A 26456-nucleotide genomic window follows, 5' to 3' on the forward strand; every position below is an offset into this window, starting at 1 on the left:
TAGAATTGTGAAGGGTTAAAGCATGTTGATCTCAGTTACTGTGAGCTAGCTCTTGGAGGACATTCCCTACTTATCTGCTGCAGTAAACCTTGAGTATTTGTATCTAAGAGGGTGCGTAAGTTTAAAAATGATTCACGAGTCTGTTGCTTCTCTTAACAAGTTTATAATCTTAGACCTTGAGGGTTGTGTTAATCTTGAAAAGCTTCCTAGCTACATCAGGTTAAAATATCTTGATTCGTTCTGTCTTTCGGGCTGCCGTAAACTTCAACGAGTTCCAGAATTTGATGAAAACATGAAATCTCTAACAAGGATGATTTTAGACTATACTGCCCATAGAGGAGTTACCTGCATCGATTGAACATCTTGCTAAGCTTGAGTTTTTAAGCCTGATAGGTTGTGCAAACCTCTTAGCTCTTCCAAGTGATTTTTTTTTGTTCGTTACATAGTCTTGTGCAACTCGACATTCCTTGTCCAATAATTACCCAACAAATATTCCTTTTTTCTCTCACCAATTTGCATTATGATTTAAACTTTAGGCAAATATGGATGAGCAGCCCATATATGTAGAGAAAAAAATAAAATGGAGTTAATTTTCTCATTAGAGAGATTGAATTTAATAAATGATATGTACAAACTAACCACTGTTCTATTCTTCAAGATATACAAACATATCTCTTCATCAGCAAGAAGCCAATGAGTATATATATATATAAACAAAAAACAATCAAAGTTTTGTTTTTACTAACACTTCAAGAGAATTGAAAATTGATTGATAATTATTTAATAATCCCATAAACCAAAACTCAAGGTTGTCCACTGTCACTATTTGTATATATTTTTCTGAATCTGTCTTAACATTCTTCTGATCACTTTCATTTACTCCCATCACCTTCTCCATTGGAATCACAACCTATAAAAATTAATTAACCTTCATCATTAATAATTATATATATCTTAATTCATATATAACATATATAGATATATAGATATCATAATAGACTTATAATAATTAAAGATGCTTACTTTATAGTGAATTCTAACATAATCATTATCTCCATTTGGGGGAGAGAGTACTGTGATGGATTTGGCGCTGCAAAAAGCAATTTTGTGAGTGGAAAGGAAGAGAAGGCCACCCAAAGGTCCAGCCGTTGTTGATAAGTAACATTGTGAAACCTTCAAAAGCTTCTCTTCTTCATTCATTGGAAATAATTTCTTGTACATTTTTCTCATCCCACCAACTCTTAAAGTTCTTCCTCCTAAACCCAACTTTCCCTTTATTTTTTCTGATATCTTACCTCCTAATTTCACTGCAAAATTCAAACCTCAAAATCATCACAATTACGCTCTATAATGTTCCAAATCATCACAACTACTAACATAGGATAGTTTTCATTCAAAGTAATTGGGCACATGTCAAATTCCAATTCAAATTATTTTGGACGAAAAAGACTCGAATTTTTAAAGAAGACTTACCATGTTCTTGGAGTGCATGAATGATATCGTCTAACATGTCTGTTTTTCCTTCATTTTTGTTGAGTCTATTCAAGATCCAATCTTTTCCATTACCTGTACAACAATTTAAAGACCAAATTAGTTAGCAAAAACTATTTAAAAAAACTCTTAGTCTTCAATCTTAATCTCGTTTACCTTTCTTAAGAGATCCATTGTTTGAAGAAGATATGTCAAGATGCTTCGAGGAATGGCCCAAATATCTAGCTTTTGCTAGAGCCAATGTCATCTGAAATTCTAGCATATGTTCTTGAATCGTAGTTTTCATTTTTCTTTACAAATGGAAGAAAAGATAGAAATAATTTTGAGATGTTTTAGAGATTTAAGTATGTATGGAGCTTTGGATTTGGTGGGATGATTGAATTGAGTTATTGTATTTAAAGGGATTATAATATATATATATATAAAACTGCTTTTGCTTTTTAATATATTTGTTGGCAATGAGTCATCTCTGACTCTCTGCCTCATCATCAACTGTACTATATTGAAGAACAAAAAGTAGTTAACCCCATTGCATATGTTTGGATAAATAAATAAACTAAGGATTTCGCATTTTATTTTTCTTTTTCCCTCTTTAAGAAAGCTTAACAAAACCAACTAATCATCAACTGTTTTTAATATAATTGTGACCAATACCATAAAGTTATGTTTCATTTGAAAAAGAAAAAGAGAATTTAAAGCTAGCAGACAATGGCTTAAAGTATAAGAAGGGATTTGGGTTAGAAATCCCTCTTCATGCAGCCCATTTCAAAAAGTTTTGATTTTGTAACTTTAATAAAATTTAAAGGGTATATATGTTTGGGCAGACAGGAGCCTAGCTCGAATTTAGAATTTAGAGTTGTTTTGGACACAATATCATACCGTTTAGAATATATGAAAAACTTTCTACATACATATCTATAGATTATTGCATGCATGTAATTAATAGACGAACATATACAAACGTGTAGATTTGTGTTCAAGCTATAACCCAAAGGATCTAGCATATGGATATAAGATCTAAGTTGTCTTATCTTGGTGATACATGTAGATACAACTCACATTCTAAAATGTAAGTTAAAAAAAACTAAAACTAAAAGATTTAAACAAAAATGTAAGTTCTCCACTTTAATTACTACTAAAAAGAATTCTTTTAGTGTTTTATTATATAGTGTCTCGTCTCGTATATAAAATTTTTAGATTCGTCACTGTTTTCATATATAAAAAAAACAAAGTGTAGTTTTCTCCGTACTTGTTTCGAAAGTAAAAGAGGAATTTTGTTTATTGTTAGACTATAAACAACTTAAGAATCGGAAGTAATTTGAGGAGAAAGATGTAATTATTATATTGATCAATCCACACAGTAAAGTAAAAGTTTCTTCGAATAATGATATCAAACCATAGCTTTCTGAACAAATTAAAATATATAATGGACTTGCCTTATCTAATCCAATCAAAATTATCAAGTTATATGTCACAGCACTGATCATAAATTCATTCATTCCTTTTTCTTCCTTGCATCATAAGGAAAATTAAATTAAATTAAACTATGTATATATATATATATATATGATATAATGCATCACATGCAATAACTTTAGAGTTGGCAAAATAACGCTTTATTACTTTATGTAATGTCAGCAAAGTTAATTTTCTTAAGAAATGAGGGAAAAAGAAAAAAGACAGATACAAAAGATTACATATGGATGAGTACTCAAATAAATCACCAAGTCTCACATGCTTTTATCAAAAATAACATTCTAAAGGGATATATTTGTGTGAAAAGTGCTTTGGGAATCTAATGTCAAATTTTGTCACAAACATATACCTTCTTCCTATGACTCTCTGCTGCTTCTGCTCTTTGTCTTCAATGGCTGCACCACCATAGAGAAGATGAGCCACTAATTCCAAACCTTCTGGGTGGTGAATAGTGTTTTTCATTTTAATAACAACCCATCATTCATTTAAGTATAACATTAGTGACAGTGGACAACCTTGAGTTTTGGGTGGTGAATAGTGTTTTCCGTGAATGTCTATATCTCTTTTTACTACAACATTAGGGTATGGTTTTCTTTTAACCCTATTTTGATTTCAAGGAAAAGAGTATATATCAATTGATATGAAATCAACTATTCATTTAAAGAAAGATGGAAAATCTAAACAACAAACAATTCAAATCATATATATTTTAATTATTTGGTTCACTCAAATTAACAAGTGATGAATTACGTTCCGGAAGAGAATGAAATTTCATGTAATACATATAACGTACTTAAATAATTTGAAACGTTAGATAATTGATTCAAGATATTCTTACATCAAAACTACTTACTTGGCTAAGTTCCATGGGCATGGGCTTATGTTCTTATATTGTTTAATTAAATTGGCTTACTAAATTTAGCTAATTCATACTCTTGTTATTGGTGATGTAAACTTTACTGTGATAATTCTGGTATGTTTCTATCCCCATTCAGCTAATTTTCTTAGGGGCGTTTGGTCTGTGTAGTTGAGTTATGAAATATTTATCGTTACGAATATTTTATCCAAAGTGTTTCTGATTTCAATAATCTATTACAGTTGAGATATATTAGTGTTTCCATATATACTACCATTGGACCTCAAAGTAAACACAATTTGATGTTCAATAATTTCACCGTGGCACGATCGTTAACCGCCTTCGACTCAATTTGTTTGTGGCATGAACCATTAAACAACTTCTGACTCAACGTTGCCATTATAAAGGTTTGGAAAATTGATGTCCGATTTAAATGTTAATATGACGTGCGTGTGTCACTTTGTTTGTAACTGTGAGTTTCTGTGTATTCAAAGGTTCTATTGATTCAAACTGTTTGATGTTATCAGAATTGATATCTTTTCCCAACATTTTTTTTCAGAAAGATATAAATGGGTTTGGAGGTGCACTGAATCAGACGCTGGTAGCACCCTCTCATCATATATCCCAACTTTTTCCAGCATTTGTTTATAAAAATATAAAAAACCCACGTACGACTCGGAAACTCAAAAGAGATGAACAATATAGAGACATTAAAGATGATGTAGAGCAAATAAAATGGAGTAATTTTTTCATTGGAGATTAAGTTAATAGTAATATGTACAAATGAATTGATCGCAGTTTTATGCTTCAAATATACATACATATTTCTCGCTATCATTAAGCCATGAAAAAAAAACACTCAATTGTCTTCTCTCTACCACTGTAGAGAGTTGAAAGTTGATTGATAATTTAGAAATCCCATAAACCAAAATTCAAAGTTATCCAATGTCTCTATTTGTATGTATCTTTCTGATGTTTTCTTTACATTCTCGCTTTCATTTACTCTCATCACCTTCTCCTTTGGAATCACAACCTGTAATGCAAACATTAATTAACCTTCATCAGTACTAATGAAAATTTTAATTAACCAAATTAAAAACTGATAAGGTATATTAGTGTATATATATATATAAATTAGAGACTTACTTTATAGTGAATTCTGATATGATCTCCATTTGGGGAAGCGATTTTGATGGATTTATCACTACAAAAAGCAATTTTATGAGTGGAAATGAAGAGAAGACCAGGTAAAGGACCAGCTGTTGTTGATAAATAGCATTGTGAAACCTTCAAAAGCTTCTCTTCTTCGCTCATTGAAAATAATTTCTTGTAGATTTTCCTTACCCCACCAACTCTCAATATTCTTGCTCCTAAGCTCAACTTTCCCTTCACTGTTTCTGATATCTTGGCTCCTAATTTCACTGCAAAATTCAGCCTCAAATCATCAAAATTAATTACACTTTGCATAATGTACCAGATCGATGATATCTATAAAAAAAAGACTTACCATGTTCTCGGAGCGCATGAATGATATTGTCCGTTTTCTTTCCATTTTTGTTTAGCCTATCCAAGATACAATCTTTTCCATTATCTACAAGTAACTCAAAAACCAAATTTAGTTAGCAAACTATTTTATATATATTCAACCAAAATGAAATATTTTTTTTTTTCTTCACTCTTACATTTTTTAATTGACGATTGAAATCCATCATCTGAAGAAGATAAATGAAGACGATTCGAAGGATGACTCAAATATCTAGCCCGTGACAAAGCCAATGACATTGGAAATCCCAACATATGTTCTTGAATTGTAGTTTTCATTTTTTTTCGAACCAAAATAAAAGATATAGATAGAAAATGTAGATAGCTAGAGATTTAGAAAGGTAGAATAATGTGGATTTGGGTAGGATTGATTGAATTGAGTTAATGGTATATTTAAAGGGAAGAAGAAGATGTTTGGTATACATATATCTATTAAAAGAGAGATGATCACGATAGGATTGATAAACTTAACATTTAACTTTTGCTTTTAATTCGTGAGCTATGAGTCATCTCTGCCTCACCATCAACTTTACTATACTACTATTGAAGGATTTAATTCTCCTTTTTGTTCCTTTTTTTTTTTCAAAAATGGCTTTAACAAAACCAACTAAAATCATCAACTTTTGTGACCATTTCATTTCATAATAAAAAAATAAAAACAAAAGCAGCCAATGGCCTAAAGTAAAAGAATATAATGGGATTTGTTTGGAAATCCCCTTTCATGCATGCCTCATTTTAAAAAAGTTGTGCTTTTATGACTTTATAATAAAACTTATCGGGTAATATCATGTATATATGTCGGTCATCTCACATGGCCTAAAATTGATGTAATTAAACTCGAATTATATATATATAATATTCATTGCTATGATATTTCTTTAATAAATTAGACGAGGTGGGTTCAAGTTAAAAATGAATGATACCAACTTGTTTTTAAAAATAACTCTTTAGAAAAGCTTTTGATGATCCATGCATGCATTGATGCATATTTTCTTTTTGACCGACAATTATTCTATCATATAATACGTTATCCTAAGAGTAGGGTTACCCATTGCTTCTTCTTTTTTTTTCTCTCTCTTTACTATATCATGATAAAGTGAGTGATCTTGTGTGATTTTTTATAACTTTTTTCTGAGGTGGCTTCTTTGCTTTATGATGCCAACACACATATTTTTGTAAGCAAAGAGAAAGCAAACGAGTCAAATCGACGAGCAAATCACATGTTCTCATATTTCCATATCATCATTTAAATATTTATATATATGTTTAGTTAAGACCCTGATCTCTATATATAATTGTAATATAGACCCTGATCTCTGTATAAGATAGAATAATTCTCATCCAATGATTGTAATATAGTAAAACTTCAATAGTATTTAGAAAAAGAAGCACTAAAGTTTCGTTTCAAAACAATGGTCTCCAATGCCATAAGCAAAGCCATGCATGATCAGCGCTTTCCTTCTAATCTTTTACTCACTCAATTTCTTAATGGTAAACAGCAATCTTTCCCATTATCAGCAAGTTTCACATCAAACCCATCAAGTCTATTTGTCAATAATTATAATATTCAACAAAAGAAAAATAAATGCTAATGTTATTTTTTTCATTCACTCATTTGAATAACCACATTGTTTTTCATTGATTTGGAGCCATTATATTCTTCCACCATATCAACTAAAAATGGGGAGACAATATGGAATAAAACATGATGGGATATTTTTAAATGCAGCAGAAAAAAATTATATATTTTAAAAAAGGCATTGGGAAAATGGGTGTTGATTTTGAGTAGTTGCTTTTGACATAAAAAAGGCAGCATATTATATAAACAAATCAAATCACACAAATATGTTAGGTTCAAATTGTCATGCATCATATCCTCAAAAAGTTCAACTACACATCACTGGAATTTTCACCTTCGTTTACCATTTTCTTTTGTTTGGATGGGTTGATCTCGTTGATCCGATTGTCATGTATCAGGGTCTTTTCCAAAGCTCTTGGTTGAAAAAGTACAATATTACAAATAGAATTTAACCTTTAATTTGACGAGGGTGTATTAAAGACTTCCTTTTGGGTAATGTGAATAGTAATTCTGTGGCACTCAGTTGTCACTTTCATGATAATTTGACTTCAAAATCACCCTCCAAACATATTTTGATTTGCTTAATAATTTTTTTCTTAATGATTAGTTGATTTCTTTAGTTCTTTTGTTGTTTACCTCCATAGTTTCATTTAATTTCTTCAGTTCCAATAAAGTTAGAATTCAGTTTTTATGGATTCGATAAACATTTCATAATATAGTTTGTCATATGAGATATTTAGGAGATTTTTATCGAATCATTGAACCTAAAGTCTAATTATTAATCATTATAACTAAATTCTAACTTTTTCTAAACCACATAAAATAAATTTATTTAGGTTATTTCCACTTTCTTCCCACAAACAATATCTCACTGTTTGTGTGATCACAGGGGACATACAGAGCAGGCTGGTTAGCCACCGATTTCTTCTTTTTTTTTTCCACCAAGAATATGAGCAAAACCAAAAATAAAGAAACATATCACATGTAAAAAGTCATTATTTGAATTTGGTTCCTTTTTTCCTCCCTCTTTTTTAAGATCATATATACCCAACTTTACCTTCTCAAATTCTCTCCACTTTTTCCTCAAGTTGGTTGCATTCACAATTCAATCTTGATGGAATCATTAAGGACTCCCTGCCCTACAAATAGACAGTTCCTAATGACATTTTCTCAATTTTATCATTAATCGTTCAATGAACCTTGCAAAACTTGAAAGAAATCAAATCAAATCAAATCAAACTATAATCCAATATGTTGGAGAAGAACATAACATTGAACTAAAAAGATTTAAGAATCCCCTACATCATTCCTGAAGGTGCTTTTCTTAGTAACAACTGAACTTCATCATAACAAGTAAATACAAACAGACAGAAGGGAAAGTCAATGCTTTCTTTCCCATTTCCTTCACAAATTTTGTAATCCTTATGAGCTCAATTAAAGAATTAAAGCATCCAATTGAACAAAGCAGCATCATAATATAAGTTGTTATATTATTCAGCAAATGTTCTATGAGACCAAAACAATAGCATAAGACCACTCTTCAGACAAGTTATGCCAAAACAAAAAACATTACCTAACACCAAATGCTTGAGAGATTTAATATGTTATGGGGCTCATGTTTACTGGTGGTCTAGTGGCCAGTGAGCTAACTGAATATGCCATATGTGCTGGGGGAGGAGTATTAACCGCAATCGGAGTGCCAACTGCTGAAACAAAGGGCCCTCCTACTGGCTGCCCTACAGTTGGAGCACCGTATATCCCGACACCAAACGATCCAATAGGTGGTTGAGGAGGCTGTTTGGTTGATTTGTTGGTAGATCCTCCTCCTCCTCCTCCATAACTATTTGCTTCACCAGTAATTGGACCTTGTGGTGCAGATACATCTCCATTATCAACGCTGGTAATATCGTGGATGCTTGACCGTCTTCTGTCTTTGTTCATCGAGTTTAGACGAATGAAATACTTTTGTGCATGGCTTGCCACTTGAGTGGGTGTTCTCGACACCACAAAGTTCCGGGAGATACTTCGCCAATCTCCTTTTCCATATTTATCCAAACCAAGAAGAAATAGCCTGCTTGGTAACAAATGCTAAATGTAAGACCTTGTTATGATCCCATAAATCTTATGATTTGCGATTTATGGTAAGACAATTGTATCATAAACCATGCAAATATACCAATTGTGAAAAAACAAACATAGGCCTAACAGAAACTAGTGCGCATGATAAGATATCGAACAAGCATAAGCCTAACATCTTGTGGAAACTGCAATGTTTTTATCTTTATATAAGGGTGCATATAAATCACCGCCTTAAGAATTTTTTTTTTTTTTTTTTTTTGTTGCGCTTGGAGTGCTTTTGGAGTGCTTTAGTCGTGTACTTCTGTACTGTAACTATATTCCATTTATGAATGAACCCAACAGAATTTCTCAGGGGAGTCTGAACAATTATATCTCAATGTGATTGACTCAAAACTCTGAGCAATTAGACTATCTAATGACTTTGTATTGTATCTAAAAAAAAGACATCCAAACTATGGGAGAGGCACCTTCTCATCCCAACAAAGCACATGTTCTGCACGTGATATTTACTTGAGCAACACTACTTTGCCATCTTGTACTCCAGGAAACCACACATGAACTATCTCCAGGTTCTAATTGGAAGAAAAACATTGCATATGGCATATCCATTCTTCAAGTTGAAGGCAACCTCAATAGGAAATGATAAACCGAACTTTAATTGAGAGAAAAAAAAAGCAAAAGATTAGAAGGACATATGAAAAGGAGCCCACAAAGACCCCTCCCACAAAAGAAGGAAAGATAAAGAAAGGGCCTCCGATGAAGCAAAATAATACCTAAAGGTAGTTACAGCTAATGAAGTATCATGATGAGACAGTAGAAGATTCAGCAACTACGACAGCCCCTCCTTCCTCAAGTGGAACTGTCAATTAAAGAGTTACTCCAAATGTTGCTAAAATATCACATCCAAGAGTATAATAACTCAGTTATAATCTTACACTAGTCTCAGTTTGTGTTCACATAAGGCCCCTTATAACTCACGATTAAGATATCACCACACATAAGAGACAACCAAAGGGTTAGATCCACCTTCAAGAGGTGGGTAGCCTTAACCGTATGTGTTAACAGGAAAGCCCGAAGGCTGTTCCCGACCCTGTCAGGGGAGATGCCAACCATCTCTCCTTTAATCGAACACTAGACAACCAAAGGGTTGATAATCAAAGAAAAATGTCCAATATTTACAACGCTTTGATAGTGAAAGATGAAGAAACTGGCGGTTAAAAAAGTAATGCAACTTGTGAAGTACAACATATTATCAGGAGATAGAGTTAAGAGCTGTAGCTATGAAGTACAACATACTATTGTGAAGTACAACATATTATTAGGAGATGGTCTAACAAGAGGAATGGAAGTGCTGAGAAGGTATATCAAAACCCACTGTGATGTGTCTAAAACGAACATGACCAGTTATTGTATCTCATTCTCAGAACTCAAGAACACAATTGTACAACCAATCCAATTCAAAAATGTCAAACTTGTCGTATCTCATCCTCAAGAAGTTCAAACTAAAGAACAGAAGTTCAAACTAAAGAACAAAAATGTCATACTTCGCCAATCTCTGCCCCATTTCCATTACAATCAGTAACTGTAACAAGTGCAATAGAACAGAGAGTTGGAACTTGGATGCATTTTATCAGCAATATGGAAACACTAAGTCTGTAGTTGGATTGACATTAATAGAACAGAGAAAGTAACAAAACAATTGAGCAGAAATTCATGTCTTCGAAACTGAAATATAATAATAAGAGGTTCCATACAAGAAATGGCCCCTCTATTTAATGGTAATAAAAGAGAAAATGACCTCCTAAACATTAGACTTAATGGCTTCCCATAATGACGTCAGTAAGCACTGTAACAAAATCCAAGTAGGGAAACAGTTATCATTTGTTGATTACAAAGAAATTAAGAGTACAGCTATTAATCAGTTTGGATTGGCATCCATATATTGAAAGCACCACGATTCAGAGCTTCGTACAGAAATACCAAAATTGTTGACTAACTTTACAAAAATCATGTGAAAGGAATAAACGGGAAAAATAAATAGTGATACATGATTCAAGACAACATCAACACATATAAGATAATGAAGAGAGATGAATTAGCAGCCTATTTGGGCATGTTATATATATAAAAGAAAAATAATGACTATTCTTATTATTAATTAAGAAAAAGTTGAACTTACCTCACCTTAGACACTTGAGAAAATCTATTTGTCAACAGAAGTAAGAAAATAGACCCAAAGACCAAAGGTTTACCTGTGCTCATCCTCTGTCCATGCAGTCCCCTTTCTACGCTCTTGATCTGATCTTGGAGCTTTACTTCCGAAACGAGATTCACTATTGTCCAGCCCATGGTAGTCTCCCTTGTTTCCACTTCCCTCTTCACTAGCATGACTTGGAGACCCATCCGAAGAAAAACTATAGGAGGGCAGAGGAATGAATCCAGATTCAATTTGGTTAACATCATCAACCAACAGCTCGTAATGATCTTTGACCTCTTCTAAAGTTTTTCCAGGTACGTCAACCGCAATTTTCTCCCAACGATCTGAAGCATCCTCTGGATAAGTGGCTAGAGCATTCTCAAATGCCTTGTCTTGTTCTCGACTCCAAATCGAGCTCTTGCTCTCTTTATCCACTGTCATCTAGCCTTGTGTTTATTCTCCAAATTTTCCCACAAGAGAGAACAGGAAAATCTATGAAGGTCTTGTATGATCTAAAATCCATGGCAAGAGAGATGCTTTAGGAAATAGGGCTTTAAATGGACAAATAAAACACTGTTCAGTTGAATCCAGTTTCACCTATAATAATAATGATGGAGCTCAGAAAAAACATGTGAAGATTTCAAAAGCAATTTTCTCCATAGCTCAAAAGCTAGATTCAGGTGAAGCCAACCTATCAATGAATAAAAAGAACAGAGTTAGCCAGAGAATGACTGCCTGCATGAAAAAAAACTGAAAATCCATAGTAAAAAGAGCAAATGTATCAATTTTCAAAAGAAAGCAAAAGATAGAATTGAATGGGCGAATCATTTCAAATGAGAATTTCATCTCCTGATGATGAAATCTGAAAAGGACAGCATATACCAAACAAGGATGAATCCAGAAATCTACAGGGTAGAAGAGAGTCTACGATTTCAATACTAAACAAACGAGCAAAGAAAAACCCAATTATCATCTTTCCAGTTGACAAGAACGGCTTATACGGTCCAAACCATAAAACTCAAATCTCTACAATATGATTTCAACTTTTATGAACCTAAGACAACAACAGGCAAAAGCCAAAACCCGACTACCTCCTTATGCTCTGCCTTCTTCTACTGCTCAAATAGTAAAACCATTTTACAAGCAGCTTACATTTCATTGCGAGGTAAGATTTGGAATAAGTAGAAAGAGAAAAAGATGCAAAGTTGAGATGAAAAAGCATCCCTTCAGAGCATAGATTCTAGGTATCAAAACGAAAAGAAAAAATGAAACCCATGTGCTTTTACAATTTTCTAATTAAAAGAAGAGCCAAGTAAAACTACACTAACAACTCTTTCAATGAAGAACAGCCAGAAATGATAGAGAACAGCTCCTGGTTTTTTCAACCCCTTGATTGATGACAAAACCCTCAAAGTCCTCCCTTCTTACTTTTCAAATATCAATTATAGTGATAGTTAAAGCAATACACTAAACACACACGAAAATGCCAAGCGGAATTATTACCAACCCAACACAACTTTCAGCACCATAATCCACAGCCACAAACAATTAAAGAACAAAAAGGCCAAATCTAGTTACAGAATTACAAAGAGACCCTAAATGGGTAAGAATCAAAACTTTCACTTTTGTTTTTCTACTTCCTCTCAGCCATAGAATCATACCCAGAAAAAGTTGAAGGAAAAAAAAAAAAGAAACAAGTTGATTTCTAAAAGTAGGACGAATTCAAATAAAGCAAGGGAGGGATTCAAATGCAAAATAACATAGATGGGGTTGAAAATGGGGCCCTGATTTAGTAGATTTTTACAAGGTAGGTGGAGAAATTATAAGCAACGATGATGGGTTTTACTAAACTTTCAAAAAGGGGGACTCTGATGGGTCTTAGGTCCCATGCCCAACAACTAATTACTGTAAATAAGACAACTGAGAGAGACAGAAACTTCAAGCAAACCTTTTATCGGTCTCAAAAAGACACAGAATCTGCAAATCTTTATGAACATATGAACAAGAAATCCATGAAAGAAGCAACAGAGAAGAACAGAGGAACTGAAATCTGAAGGGTTCCTCTTGATTTCTTTGCTTGTAAACCAACTAAATGGAAACGGTGACGGAAGCGGGGAAATGGGTAACTGTAAAGCAGTTGCATAGCAGAAAATAAGAGAGTGCCAAATCCAAATTCTTCTCATATTGGCTTTCATGATTTGAATTGATATTCCCAATCTCATAAAAACAAGATTACAAAAAGAGGGTATTGTTGAATATATATATATATATATTTAAACTTTGTAAGCAAGAGAATTGTTACGATTAAGAGAAATTGTGGCGGAAAATGAAGATGGTTGGGTTTTGTCTGCAGAATTTGTTTAGGAATATCGGATTTTTTAATAAGATAATATACTATAGATTCTGCTTTGATAGAGAATTTGAAATTTTGAGAACTAAGGAATGTAATGAAATAGTAGATTTAGAAGAAATTTGATTAACAAATGCATTTGATACTCAAAATTTTGTAATATTAATTCACATCATTTTTTTAATTGTATTTTAAAATATTTTATTTTGTTTATTATAATTCTACGTTTTGTTGAGAATTATACGATTTAAATTGCAAAAATTATACAAAATTTGAAACCTTTCTTTTTTTTCAATTTTGGTTGACGTCATAGTCTTTATTTTTTAAATTTAGAAAATATTGCACTCTTAGATCTCAAAACCAAAAAGAAAAAAAAAACACAACTTTTCACGAAATATTTCTATTTATAAAATTTTCCATTGATTGCATTTATATAATATGTATAAATAAAATTAATTTATGTTTAATATTTGTAAACAAATGCTCGTCAGTCCCAATCAACCAAAGTTCAAATCTTACTCTGAATATTATATGTCATGAATGATTGTTGAAGTTTTAAAAAGAACCAATAACTCTACTAATTCGAATGAGTTGGATTAAATATTATATTTGAAATTTGAATGATTATAGGGCATTTTCCACTAATTCTTTACATTGAAACCGAACCGGATCAATCCAAATTTTTTGTTTGGGTTGGTCATAATTTTCCTTCAATCCAAACTTAAAATATTTTGATAAAAAAACAACCAATATATATCTTGAAAAATCAAAACCATAAAAACAGTTAACGTAGAAAATTTCAATCTCAACTAAAATCTCAAGATCTGCTGATATTTATACTAGCAACCTTTGTTGCTTATAATCTTATATATAGTTTGGCTTCCAACTGTTCAATGTTCTTGGCTTGATTTGCTCCCCTTCTAAGAACATAATTAATCTCTAACTATCAAACTGATAATATAATAAAAATCATAATCACATTTGATTCATCCTATAACCTCCATTGATCAAACTTGAAGCTTTTCATTTTCCCAAAAATGGGGAAATTTTCAGTTCTCATTTACATTTCAATCTTTTCCCTTCTTCTAATCCTAATATCTCAAACTCCAACAACCCGCCCCCGTCACCGCCGCCTCCGCCTCCGCTCCAACTTCACCTTCAATCCCCCCCTCCTCCGCCACCAACACGACCACTACATCTCCTTCGACCCTCTCATTTCTGACATTGAGCTCCGCCGTGAGGACGACGAATGGCATAAGCAGTCCCTCAAAAATCTCGCCGCCCATGATTCTCATCCTGAGTGGGAAGAGTTCATCAACGATGAGGACAGGTTTAATGTCACCGAAAGATTGTTTTGGATTTTTCCCAAAATTGATGTGGATCCTTCTGATGGGTTTGTGTCGGCGGAGGAACTGACTCGCTGGAACTTGCAGCAAGCCATGAATGAAGCTTTGTATCGGACTGAAAGGGAATTCCAATCTCATGATGATAATCGTGATGGGTTTGTTTCCTTTGCTGAGTATGAACCCCCCAGTTGGGTTCTTTCTGCCGGTAAATCTTCCTCTTCTTTCTAATCACTTGTCAATTTGATTTCACTTTGATTTTAAGAGCCCCTGCTGATTAATGTGTTCTTGTTTGGTGAATTTGTGTTTTAGTATCTTTTGTACTTTAGACTATTCTATCTGATATGACACGTTTGTTTCCCAATGGCATTTATGATTTCTTTTTGTTTAATACAAGTGGGTAGTGGCAAGTGGGTGGGGACAAACACCTTTGAATTTATCGAGGGTATATGGTTTAATAAGCTGGACCTTGCGGAGGTTGTAATATTAACTTATTAATGCTTTACTTTACCAGTCTTTGAAGCAGGAAGTTACCTTTTTAGCTAAGACAAATATGGTTAATGTTTTTGTATATGGTTCTATGACATAATTTATGAATTCTCCAATAGGTTCCTAAAACAGTTTTTGGCTCATAAAGCTTCAACCTAAGTTTGTGTCATTGGTGGTTTATGTGTTTAATATGGTTGGTTTTTGGTTTTTCTTTTTTGAGATAGTGTAATAAAATTTGTTGAATTTCTGGGTTGATGAGTTATCTTGTGTTTTTATGTGGGTTCATGACTTTTTGTATTAAGAAAGTACATACCCTGTATTTGATTTCTGAGTTTACGAAGCCTAAAACTTTACCATATGATATGAAGATAGGATTCATAAGCTTGAATTTTCGTTACTTCGATTATGTTAACTTTAAGAATATAACTCTTTCATAGTCTAAAACAAGCAATCCATAGTTTTACATAGGCTTGCTTTGATAAACACCCTTAAATTGCTTCTTCTTCTCATAGAAGATTTTTAAAGATTCCAACGGTGTTGTTTATGTTACACATTCTGCTTTTTAATTTCCAACTGTTTATCAGGTAATGGTTCTTTTGGCTATGATATTGGCTGGTGGAATGAGGAGCACTTCAATGCATCAGATGCAGATGGGGATGGAGTTTTGGATCTAAATGAATTTAATGAGTAAGCTTCAAAAGTTTCACCATCTCTCTTTTGTCCCAACCTCTCACATCATCTGAAAATGCTAAGAAAAAGTTCTGTCATTTTTTATCACTCAATTGTCAATTCTTATACCATTGTACGATCTACTTGTTTTCAGCTTCTTGCATCCTGCTGACAGCAAGAGCACGAAGCTGCTTCTATGGTTATGTGCAGATGTAGTAAGGTAAATGGATTCCTTAAGCCTTCGGAGCTTATTACCGAGATAGTTAAACATAACGAGCACTTTACATGAACTTAAATGTACAAAGATTCTAACACTTGTTCCAATCTTCTTTGTGTTGAAACCTTCTGTTGTATTTAAAGTTAGTACTGATAATCTTACAAGATCATTCTACTGACCACTCACTTTATAATGTTACCTATCAGGGAAAGAGATAACGACAAAGATGGAAAGCTCAATTTCAGTGAGTTTTTCCCTAAAGTTTTAGACTTAGTAAGAAGAGTGGATGAAGACTACAATTCATCAAATTGGGAGGACGAAGAACCGGAGGCACTGGCAAAAAAGATGTTCTTGGAGCTCGACAAAGACTCTGATGGGTAAAAGTAAAACATTATTCCCATATATGTCTTTCTGTTGTAAATAATTCACTCTCTAAACATTATATTGTTCTTCCCCCTTACAGGTACCTTTCAACAACTGAAATGTTGCCTATAATTGGAAAAATCCATCCATCGGAGGCTTATTATGCAAAACAACAAGCAGAATACATCATCTCTCAGGTACTTTTGGATGATAAAACATGGTTTCCGCTTTTATTGTTGCATCGTAAATGTCTTACAACCCAAAGGGGTTAAACAATTCACAAAGTTTTGAACCGAAAAAATGTTCTATATTTCTGGTAATAAGAAAGTATTCTGCGGGATTACTGTGAACTTGTTATAGGAAGTATTAATCTTCATGTTCTAGATTCTCAGGATCACACGATGAATGATTTCCATAGTTTTGAGGGCCTTAAACAGATAATTGATGTCATGAATTGCAGGCAGATAGTGATGATGATGGACTCCTAACCTTGAACGATATGATCGAGAACCCATCTGTGTTCTATAGCTCTGTTTTTACTGAAGACGAGATGGATTATTATCCATACCACGATGAATTTCGTTAGATGGATACAGTAAGAACAACTACGACATTTACTTGTAATCTATATTTCTTTCATCCTCTTGATATCTTTTTCTTAATTCACTATTCACAATTTCTTTCTTTGCTTGCAGGTTATTTAAAGAAAAAAAAGATTATGGGAGAAAAGAAAACGACGTTGAGAAAGCTTGAGAATTATCAAGAGATTGATCTTCACAAAATATTAGTTAGAGGTGATTTGCTTTCTTGTTTGTAGCTTAATTAGTTTTATTCTGGCCCTAGCATAGTGTCGGTTTTAATTTCTTGAGTCAGGTTTGATAATCATTTGGTTTTTGAAAATTAAGTCTATTCCTTCAATCCGTCCATAGTTTATATTTTTCTTGATTAAAACAGTTGCATGCAAACAAGTTTTTAAAAAGACATCCTTTTGTTTTCTTAACTTTGATTTTTTTTAAATAAAACATAATTTAGAGGTAGTGAGATTTGTGGTGTTTATAAGCTTAATTTTCAAAACCTATAAACTAAAAACCAAATGACTATCAAACAAGGTCTAGCTTTGTTCCTCTTAGGTTAGAGTCCATCTTCATGTGTTGGAAAGGCATTTGTCCTTTTTTTTTTTTAATTTTAGTTTCTTTTCCCCATTCATTTGGGAATAGATTGTAGATATTTTGATTTTATTGAAGTAATTGCTTCTAAATTATTTATTCTTTTCCCTCCACTTCTTATTTGAGCTCTAACAAATGCGCTATCAATAACTCACGAACTTGTTTATAAAAGTTACATTTGAAACCATATCATTTCTCAGGCAACGAGTTCAACTAATCAGAAAAATTATCCTCTCAATAATAGGATTGAGACTCGTCTACACCATCTTATGCCACTAACTTGACCAAAGTAAGCATCTCTTCCTTCTTAGTCAATATCATTTACACAGTTCAACACTACAAACGACAACTACACCTTTAGAGTCACACCCTGAAATTCGAAATACCTAAAGTTACCAAAGAGAATATTCTCATTCACGTTCTCTATGGATGGAGACCTTCAAAATTTTCCTTGCGGTTAATTTCTATGATAGAAAGATGAAAAGTAGGAGTATGAAAAAGTGCCTTTCTTTCAAGATGAGGGCACATCATTTGAGAATTTGAATGTGCATCTCATGAATTTGGAAGCTTTTGAAATCATCACACATACACACAAAGTCAAAAGGATCAAAAAAGAAACTCATATAAAGTTAATAAATACAACACAGCACCCAAAACCCTTCTCAGACATTGTCTGTCCTTTTGGACTAATACATTTTACAAAATGACAAAACCTAAAATTCTCCTGTCTATTGTTTCCATTCCTCTTTGTTTCTCACACCCTCTTTATTTGCTTCTCTAATTATAGGCATTAAAACAAATTTAGAAAAATAGGATTATAGAAGATCTATCTATAGAGCGGTTGAATTATACATATGTGATACAAGGAACAATGGTTGGCCATGATGCCAAACACAGATTTTGATACGAGTAGAAAGCTGATAGTGAAGATAAATGTCACGTACAAGAGTTGGAAAAAGTCTAACCTAAGTTGTATGACCCCATCCATGGAAAGTGACCCAAAGAAGGCCCACTCCATGTGAGTTGGCTAAGGTAGATGAAGTAACTCATGTAAGTCGATCAGATGAGGTGAACCACTAGGGTCAGGGATGGATAAGGATGTGATCCACATGTAAGTCCACCAAAGCATAAATCAATAAGTGTGGATCACCCTAACAGATATTGAACCTCATTGATTTCACGACCCTTTCTTATCTTTTCACTTTGAGCATCTTGAGAATCCATATACTAGATCTTTGGCTTAGATCTTCAGTATAATATGATATTGCCCATTTTAGATATAAGTCTTTACGTAGCTTTGCTTTTGGACTTACGCGGAAGTGAATCTCTATCTCCTAACAAATGTGAAGTTTGGTTTCCTCCATACTTGGCATTTATAACCGTGGAACGTAACAAAAACAACTAGCTAAACTACCCATCAAAATTAATCGAACAACGACACAAATAATTAACCAAAAGATAGTCCAACAAAGAAAATAACCAATATAATTTTACCTCAAGATGGACACATTATCATATTGAAGTAATATATACGAACAAGTAATCACCTATCTCTTAACGTGTGAATTACAAGGTATGATTTGTTAGTAATAATTAATAAATCGCATAAAAAGTACATAAATTTACAACATGAAATTTTAATCTTGACAAGAATTTGAATGTGAATGGAAAAGATATATATCTTAAAACATTTGTGGTATGTGTGTGTGTATATATATATATATATATATATATAGTGTTTTGTTGTGATGTAGTTAACATAAATAGTGAAGCAAAAGAGAGGAATTTAAGCCCTCGTGATACCTTCACATGTCCAAAGTCCTATAATAGTGCTTCAATATAAAGTCAATCATTTAAATGGGCCACTGTTGCTCTTGTGACACTACCTACCAAACATATGTACCATAACTCATCAGTCATCACACATACAATCACACTATTATAAAACCCCTATATATTCTCTTTTACGAAAAATCAATATGTTATTCACCTACCATCATAAATCTCAATTTAGAGAATTGTAATTCATTTGATCATAAAGAGTAAACCACTCGAAATACTACCTTCAAAAAATAAATTTTACATACTTAACTCATCTTTACTACTAATTATAAGCTAAGCTTACTTATTGACTTGTGTTTATTTAGTGATTAAGTGCTCTTTAGTATAAATTGGTAATTCTATCAAAGACAACCATATATAAATATAAATGTAAATCGTGTTTAATGAAACCAAGTTGGTTAGTATATAAAATGAAAACATAAGACTTTATAGATTGGAAGTAGAATAGATTTTATTACATTTGGAAATAAGAAAAATAGTACACTCATAGAAACTATATAGCTGTACTAAATGGGAAGTAAATAATTTACATGTGATCTATCTATTAGCTTTAAAACAAAAATTAATAATGTGATTAACAAAAACTATATTCCAAATTCCTTAATTATATAATTTGCAGATTTAGCAAATATTTGGGCCAAATCCAACGAACCCATTAGCCCCATCGAATGAAATTTGAATTCCTTCTTGCTGGATGTTTCCGATTATAGAAAGCCCTGACGGCGACGGAGCAAACGCCAAGCAAAACGTTCCGCCGCCGTCTACTGGAATCAAAAAGTTCCTCGCTGGCAATGTCAGAACCGGTCCATCGGAGAAGTAAAACGACACCGTGGGCACTCGCACTGACTCAAACCCGTTGAGATCGTAACACGTGTCGAAGATCGAAACGCCAGGCGCTCGTGGGAGGTTGCTGGTTTGGGCTGTGAACGAATCACGGAACGCTACGTAGGCCGCAGTCGGAAAACGTGTCACGGCGGTACCAGTGTCCATTACAACACCGTTGGTACCGTACTCAGTGAGTTGAAACGTTTCTTCTGGTACTGAAACTCGAACACCGCCAACACCGATCCCGGCGAGTCCGATGTAGTAGAAGCTTGGAGCGCGTGGGTTTCGAATTAGGGAGATCCATGTGGCGCCAACTGGCAATGCTCCACGGCCGAATTCTAACGCTCCGGTTGAGCCAGTGCCTCGGCTCACTAAACAATAGCTGAATGCTCCCCCGGTTTGACCACCTAGTTGGCCGATGAAGGACATTGACCCTCCACCGAGTCCGAGTAAACCCGCGGCACCTATGAACATTCCTTGGTTTGTATGACCACACCCAATTGCCACATCACGAATCATCACCTAATCAGATTAAAAAATACCAAAAATTAAGGATTAAACTTTTTAAACTTAACTCACTTTGAGCTGAGCATCGATTACTCGAAACCAATTTTCCAATAAGATTGTCCTCTAGCCGATTAAGACGATTTAGTTAGTGTTCAATTCGACTTGAGTCTAAATTCTAGTAAAATAGTTAGCCAAATTCTACTTTAAAAAATGCATTTTAAGTTTTCAAAATTTGAAGAAATATTCTAAAGCTTAATTTTTAAAAACTAAATATTACCATTACCTTCAATTTTCGCATTTGTATCCAATAGATAATTTACATTTTCTAAAACTCATATCTATTAAAAATTAAATTGCAAAGTTCATACAACTTTGAAACCATAAATCTTATTTTCTATTTTCATATAGAACTAGTTTGAAAGAAAATTCAAATATATTATAGATTTATTGATATATTAAACACAAAAATCTAATGAAAAATCAGTGACTTACCCAAAATATATCTATCAATTACAAAATTAATAGATTAGAATTTATAGACAAAATTTAAAGTTAATTTATTTTTTAAAAACAAAATTATTTACTTAAATGATCTTTAAACACAAACTTAAATTTGAACTTCTTCACGTGAAAACTTTATGTATCATTTTTTCCTTCTTTGTAGTGGTTGGATGATTGCGTCACATGAAAAATTTTTTAGAAAAAGAATAAAAAGATTAAATTAGACCTTTAATTTTCCTTTTTTAAAAAAGGAAAAAAGCATTTTAAAGGTTTCTAACTTTACAAAAAATATTTTAAATACTCCTTCCTTAATTTGAAGTGCATAACACACATACTATTTCTTTTTTAAAGTTTCTACTCATCTCTTCCACACAAAATTAATGAATATACTTATTTCTTCACTTACAAACTTAAATATCTATCACCTTTAAAAATCAAAGAGGTGTGTGACTGTTACTTTATAGTTAGAGTTCTAATTATAATAATTAACTTACATAATCATACACTATATCACAACCTACATGCTCTAAACACTCTATCATATACCAAACTTGTGAGACATTATTATTAATATCAATATGCTTAAACTACCACATTAATTAACTTAATGCTCTAATATTTAAGTTTTAAGCTAAGTTTTTGAGTTAAATTGCTTACTTGGCCGACGGTGAGAGTTTCGAGAGCGAGAGTGCCTTTAGTGTAAGACCCGTCCCCATAAGACACTTCATACCGACATCGTCCGGCGTTACATCCGGTGTTCTCAAGGCGGTCGCAAACGTCGGAGCCACAAGAGACGCCGGCGAAGGAGGAGGAGTCAGCCGGATCGAAAACCGGGTCGGATTGTTGGTAGCATCGGCTACAAGGTTTACATTGAACCCACACAATATCACTGCCGGAATCAATCACCATATATTGATTCCTCGGCGGGCTTCCAACTCCGATCCGAACAAAGTATTCTCCACTCCCCGCTTCCATTCCTATTTCCAAATCCAATTTAATCATATATAAAACATTTCAAGAAGATAATAAACACATTGGATTTTAAAGGGTGTTTTTTAAAAATAATTTTCCTTGCCTGAAATGACATCCGTGGCAAAATTAGCCACCTTGTAACGGCTATCTTTCACGGCGGCGGGGGCGCCGTGGGACAGGCGGCGGACGAGGGTGGCGACTCTTATGGCGTCTCTTTTCATGCGGTCGTTGAACCCACGACGGTGACCATGGACATGGGACAGTTTATCCCTATGGAGAAGGTTGAGTTTAAATGTATTATTGTCGGATTTATAACCGGAAACTTGCCGGTGACCGTCGGAGAAATTAAGAGCGTGTAGAATTTGACCGTCATTGAAGTCCAACTTGGTAGCTTTAACATTAAGGTATTGAAACTTTGTTGAAGAAGACAGACGAGCGGCAGCCGCGGCGCCGACGATGACAACAAGAAGGAAGAGAAGAGAAGAGAAGAGTTGTTTAAAGAACATGGTTTAAAATTTTTTGGGGTTTAGAAAATCAGAATGGGACCTTTTGAAAGTTGAGGATTTGGGTTCTATATTTGAGGGACAAGATGGAAGTAATTAATAAGAGAATTTATTTGGGTTTTACATTTGAAGATGTAAATTTTGAAAAAGATCAAAAAGAGAGAAAGAGAGATGTAAATATATAATTGTAGGGTCCTTTGTATTTTTTTTGTGAAATAATGTTTTGGAGTTTATAGAGAAATATTTGAGTAGGAATTGTCTTGTGTTTGTTCAATTATTTGCTTTTATTTGTCTTTGCATTGAAAAGAAAGAGAAAGAGTGAGGGAGTGGGTTTTGGTGTGTGTTGTATTGTATTTGTATATATTAATTCCATTTCAAGATATGATTGTTGTCTATTTGTTTTTTAGGACCTGCTTCTAACTGTCATTATTTTTTGTTACGTTTGAATGTTTTAAACTTGATATTTTAATTTACACAAGAGAATTTTTCTTCCATTCAAATATAAAAAAAAATCAAAATGAAGGTAGCAAATGACGAATGAAAGACGTGTCATGTTAACTTACCATTAGAGCTAAAAATATTAGAGTTGAAATGTTTAATAAACACTAAATGCAACAAACCTTCTATCTTGAAATAAAATGTGTGCATATATATATCAAAATAAAAAATAAAGTGTTACCTTTTCTATATTTCCTTTCATGAAAAGATATTTATGCACAAAGTTGATTTTCCTTTTCTCACTTCAATCTAAATCTATGGGTGTGTGCAAATCTTTGCCTTTTTGTTTAGAGAGTTAAATAAACTATCATACCCTATTCAAATTACACTAATTTCATATCTTAACTGAATGAATCAATATTTCTATTATATATCATAAAGAAAATTATAAGCAAGATCGTTTAAATATAAATAATACATATTTAAAATAGATTAATAAATATTATATTATATGTTTATTAATTTATAAATATTTATGAACATTAATAAGATTTCAAAATTTCTATCCTCTTAAATATTGATACAATAATATCGACTATCATATGATTATATCATATTATTCCAAATTAAGATTCATTTACATTTCTTTTCTTTTGTAAATATTGCTCTAATATTATGGTCCAATTAACCATTTTTGACATTTTATCACAATTCTTCCAGAAAACATTAATCTAACTCTAAATGTAAATGTGTTTTCTGTTAAATTTTTGTACAAGTGATTTTGACGTAAATTAAAATGTGGAAAATAGTGGAGTTTTATATATATAAAAATAATATTGGTAAAAGAAATAAATAATAAATAATAAATAAACAAACAGAGAGAAAAAAAAAAAAGGAACAATAAAACAAAACAAAAATAATGGAATATTGTTGAAATTATGATAACTTTTCTTTGATTATTAAACTTAATTAATTATTCTTTGTCAGCATGTACAAAAGCAGCAATACATGTAATTAAAAAGAAAACATTACTTCTTTCTCAAAACTAAAAATTACTTAATTAATAGATTATCTAGAAGCCCCCACCTTTTTCCTTCTTTAATCAATCTTTTTAGTTAAGTTTAAGTCGAGATTTGAATATCTAAATATAGAAAAATCATTTCGTTAAAATTATTTAAACTAATTTAAATTTGACAAATATTTTATTAAAAATTAAATCGAATGTTTCGAACTTTTAAGATTTTCTTAAGTAGGAAAAGAAAAACAGTGATATAAATACTCCTCCCTAAGAAATAATAGGACTTAAAAGAAACCAATGACAAATAAAATCAATCTTTTTATCTTTTCAACAGTGTTAAAATAAATATTTTGAGATATTGTTTGATACGTTGAGTTGTGATAGGATATATGGAGTTTATATGTCTACAAAGTTTATTTATCTGTGTTTCGTACGTATCATATGTTAGGGGTATCTCGTGCAACTTTTTTAAAATATTAAATAACATGTTTCTTATACGTATTTTTGTTTTAAAAACTTTTTATTCAATAATTGAATAGAATATATATGAATGGCATTTTTCTTTTGTTTTTAAAAGTTTTTTCTGTTCATTATCGTCAAAGGAGATTGTCCGAGGCGAAAATTAGTCATTGAAGTTGGATGATGTGTAAAAAAAAGGTAATTACCAATGGTGGTTGATGAGTGAGTCTATTGGAAACAGTAGGAAAAATGGAGAGTTGGGATGAGTTGTTGGTATATCTCATGTTGGTGTGTCAAACACTCTCTCGTGATTTCATAATTTTTAAAATAAAACTAATTAAAACCTAATTTAAAAATTTGTTAATAAAATTATGTAAGAAAAAGAAAGGAAAATATTGCCTAAAAACTCTAAATTAATAATTAAATAAACTGAAATTTTAAAACTAAAAAAAGAAAGGAAGGAAAAAAAAAACTTATTGATGTATAAAAACTTTTCTTCCCAAAACTAAATATCCTAACATTTTCCATTAGTGTTAAGGCACTTAGTACACATTTTAGTTAAAGAGAGTAATAAGGAGAAATCCAAAACCTTATCTTATCTTTGCCTTTTTTCTCCTCTAGTCTTTCTTTACTTTATTTTTTAAATGATACCTAATTCTATGATAATTAAAAATATATATATGCTTTTTTCAAGAAAAGAAAATATTAACAATAGATATCAACTCAAACACATTCTCTCTCAAATAAAACTATTTAATAAGACAATGACTTGGAGTAGTATATGCAAGTAATTAATATCAACTAGTTAATTAAGATGTTAATTAATCATTTTTTATTTAAAGATCTTATCTTAACTGAACTTAGCTCTAATCTTAAGATTTACGGTAGAAAGAATATGTTAATTGAGTTACGTTCATGATTGTCGTTAATTAATCATTTAAAATAAAACGAATTATAAATTTATTTTACCAAATAATTGCAAATAGATAGTTGTATCTTTTAAAAAATTGTATAAGACGATACGTAGTCATGATAAATAGTGAAAGTGAATTTTGCTCAACGATAATTATAATACATTTATTAATGTTGAAAGTTTGATCTAATTCGTCCGCCTATTAGAAAACTAATCGTTGTAAATGATCTTTTTTTCCATGAGAGCATATTGATTTGTTTTTTTTCTAACGAGTTTTATATTTTTAGTCATGAAACAACAAGAAAAAAATTATATCAGGATAACAAAATCAAATCATTCAAAAAAGAGAGAGTATTCTTTTCCACGTTGAGTGATACAATTATCGCAATAACGCTTCACATAATTAGAAGGAGAAACATGTATCTTAAAACTCAAACTCAATCACAACGTTCTTTTATGAACCTTATTGAATCAATATATATTATTATTCATGTGGTATAGGCAGTAGGTAGTAATGGTAGCTATAGTATCAAATTATTAAATGTAATGTTCTAATTTCATAAAGGGAACAAAAAAAGTTCGAAAAGTTTGTAATTATTGCCTTGCTTTTGATCCTTCTGTCCTCAAAGTGCTTTGTTACTAAGACATGTTTAGACACATT

At 32.2% G+C, this 26456-nt stretch overlaps 5 protein-coding genes, 1 long non-coding RNA gene and 1 other non-coding gene across 15 annotated transcripts; 1 reads left to right on the forward strand and 6 right to left on the reverse strand.

The window, feature by feature from the left end:
- Positions 1–564: 564 nt before the first annotated feature.
- Positions 565–1879, reverse strand: LOC101214820 (putative GEM-like protein 8). The gene is made up of 4 exons (XM_011657196.2): positions 1648–1879; positions 1474–1566; positions 1024–1307; positions 565–910 (listed from the first exon to the last, which is right to left on the reverse strand). The coding sequence occupies exons 1-4, from the start codon at positions 1775–1777 to the stop codon at positions 725–727; spliced, it is 693 nt and encodes a 230-aa protein (XP_011655498.1). The 5' UTR covers positions 1778–1879; the 3' UTR covers positions 565–724.
- A 2666-nt stretch (positions 1880–4545) lies between these two features.
- On the reverse strand, positions 4546–5785 carry LOC105435547 (putative GEM-like protein 8). 3 transcript variants are annotated; one of them, XR_004216403.1, is made up of 5 exons: positions 5506–5771; positions 5331–5414; positions 5111–5244; positions 4970–5027; positions 4780–4856 (listed from the first exon to the last, which is right to left on the reverse strand). XR_004216403.1 is itself a non-coding variant. In XM_011657195.2 (4 exons), the coding sequence occupies exons 1-4, from the start codon at positions 5642–5644 to the stop codon at positions 4698–4700; spliced, it is 657 nt and encodes a 218-aa protein (XP_011655497.2). In that variant the 5' UTR covers positions 5645–5755; the 3' UTR covers positions 4546–4697. The 3 variants fall into 3 exon arrangements, 1 of the variants encoding a protein (XP_011655497.2); XR_004216404.1 differs by having other exon boundaries at positions 4798–4856; positions 5168–5244; positions 5506–5785; XM_011657195.2 differs by having other exon boundaries at positions 4546–4856; positions 4970–5244; positions 5506–5755.
- A 2401-nt stretch (positions 5786–8186) lies between these two features.
- Positions 8187–13434, reverse strand: LOC101214574 (transcription factor SRM1). 5 transcript variants are annotated; one of them, XM_011657200.2, is made up of 4 exons: positions 13169–13434; positions 11818–11911; positions 11276–11732; positions 8187–9015 (listed from the first exon to the last, which is right to left on the reverse strand). In XM_011657200.2, the coding sequence occupies exons 3-4, from the start codon at positions 11659–11661 to the stop codon at positions 8541–8543; spliced, it is 861 nt and encodes a 286-aa protein (XP_011655502.1). In that variant the 5' UTR covers positions 11662–11732; positions 11818–11911; positions 13169–13434; the 3' UTR covers positions 8187–8540. The 5 variants fall into 5 exon arrangements, with proteins under 5 accessions (XP_011655502.1, XP_031741877.1, XP_004147105.1 ...); XM_031886017.1 differs by lacking the exon at positions 13169–13434 and adding an exon at positions 12882–13069; XM_004147057.3 differs by lacking the exon at positions 13169–13434 and adding an exon at positions 12312–13069.
- Positions 9262–11269, reverse strand: LOC116403973. The gene is made up of 2 exons (XR_004216888.1): positions 9797–11269; positions 9262–9675 (listed from the first exon to the last, which is right to left on the reverse strand). It is a non-coding gene; the product is annotated as an uncharacterized LOC116403973 (long non-coding RNA).
- LOC116404209 lies at positions 10028–10155 on the reverse strand. The gene has a single exon (XR_004217145.1). It is a non-coding gene; the product is annotated as a U6atac minor spliceosomal RNA (small nuclear RNA).
- A 1028-nt stretch (positions 13435–14462) lies between the features above and the next one.
- LOC101214335 (calumenin-B) lies at positions 14463–19912 on the forward strand. 3 transcript variants are annotated; one of them, XR_969597.2, is made up of 8 exons: positions 14464–15121; positions 15987–16089; positions 16226–16291; positions 16495–16665; positions 16752–16848; positions 17112–17246; positions 17347–17445; positions 18018–19912. XR_969597.2 is itself a non-coding variant. In XM_011657202.2 (7 exons), the coding sequence occupies exons 1-6, from the start codon at positions 14608–14610 to the stop codon at positions 17235–17237; spliced, it is 1077 nt and encodes a 358-aa protein (XP_011655504.1). In that variant the 5' UTR covers positions 14464–14607; the 3' UTR covers positions 17238–17246; positions 17347–17919. The 3 variants fall into 3 exon arrangements, 2 of the variants coding, with proteins under 2 accessions (XP_031741815.1, XP_011655504.1); XM_011657202.2 differs by lacking the exon at positions 18018–19912 and having other exon boundaries at positions 17347–17919; XM_031885955.1 differs by lacking the exons at positions 17347–17445; positions 18018–19912 and having other exon boundaries at positions 14463–15121; positions 17112–17248.
- Positions 19913–20065: 153 nt separating this feature from the next.
- On the reverse strand, positions 20066–23225 carry LOC101214091 (protein ASPARTIC PROTEASE IN GUARD CELL 2). The gene is made up of 3 exons (XM_004147055.3): positions 22568–23225; positions 22150–22469; positions 20066–21006 (listed from the first exon to the last, which is right to left on the reverse strand). Exons 1-3 carry the CDS (start codon positions 22968–22970, stop codon positions 20281–20283), a joined length of 1449 nt encoding a protein of 482 aa, XP_004147103.1. The 5' UTR covers positions 22971–23225; the 3' UTR covers positions 20066–20280.
- Positions 23226–26456: the final 3231 nt, after the last annotated feature.

The sequence above is a fragment of the Cucumis sativus genome, chromosome 5, assembly GCF_000004075.3.
Source record: "Cucumis sativus cultivar 9930 chromosome 5, Cucumber_9930_V3, whole genome shotgun sequence".
Taxonomy (NCBI): Eukaryota; Viridiplantae; Streptophyta; class Magnoliopsida; order Cucurbitales; family Cucurbitaceae; genus Cucumis; species Cucumis sativus.

Bases quoted from the DNA above. Each gene is read 5' to 3' on its own strand.
- LOC101214820 (XM_011657196.2), bottom strand. From the start codon at position 1,777: ATGAAAACTACGATTCAAGAACATATGCTAGAATTTCAGATGACATTG. The intron at 1,567-1,647 runs GTAAACGAGATT...ATTGTTGTACAG, and splicing joins CAATGGATCTCTTAAGAAAG to GTAATGGAAAAGATTGGATC. The intron at 1,308-1,473 runs GTAAGTCTTCTT...TGAATTTTGCAG, and splicing joins TCATGCACTCCAAGAACATG to TGAAATTAGGAGGTAAGATA.
- LOC101214091 (XM_004147055.3), bottom strand. From the start codon at position 22,970: ATGTTCTTTAAACAACTCTTCTCTTCTCTTCTCTTCCTTCTTGTTGTC. The intron at 22,470-22,567 runs GCAAGGAAAATT...ATTTGGAAATAG, and splicing joins TGCCACGGATGTCATTTCAG to GAATGGAAGCGGGGAGTGGA. The intron at 21,007-22,149 runs GTAAGCAATTTA...TAATCTGATTAG, and splicing joins AAACTCTCACCGTCGGCCAA to GTGATGATTCGTGATGTGGC.
- LOC101214574 (XM_011657200.2), bottom strand. From the start codon at position 11,661: ATGACAGTGGATAAAGAGAGCAAGAGCTCGATTTGGAGTCGAGAACAA. The intron at 9,016-11,275 runs GTAAACCTTTGG...GTTACCAAGCAG, and splicing joins TGGACAGAGGATGAGCACAG to GCTATTTCTTCTTGGTTTGG.
- LOC105435547 (XM_011657195.2), bottom strand. From the start codon at position 5,644: ATGAAAACTACAATTCAAGAACATATGTTGGGATTTCCAATGTCATTG. The intron at 5,415-5,505 runs GTAAGAGTGAAG...AGTTACTTGTAG, and splicing joins TCAATCGTCAATTAAAAAAT to ATAATGGAAAAGATTGTATC. The intron at 4,857-4,969 runs GTAAGTCTCTAA...TTTGCATTACAG, and splicing joins ATATCAGAATTCACTATAAA to GTTGTGATTCCAAAGGAGAA.
- LOC101214335 (XM_031885955.1), top strand. From the start codon at position 14,608: ATGGGGAAATTTTCAGTTCTCATTTACATTTCAATCTTTTCCCTTCTT. The intron at 16,292-16,494 runs GTAAATGGATTC...GTTACCTATCAG, and splicing joins TTATGTGCAGATGTAGTAAG to GGAAAGAGATAACGACAAAG. The intron at 16,849-17,111 runs GTACTTTTGGAT...CATGAATTGCAG, and splicing joins CAGAATACATCATCTCTCAG to GCAGATAGTGATGATGATGG.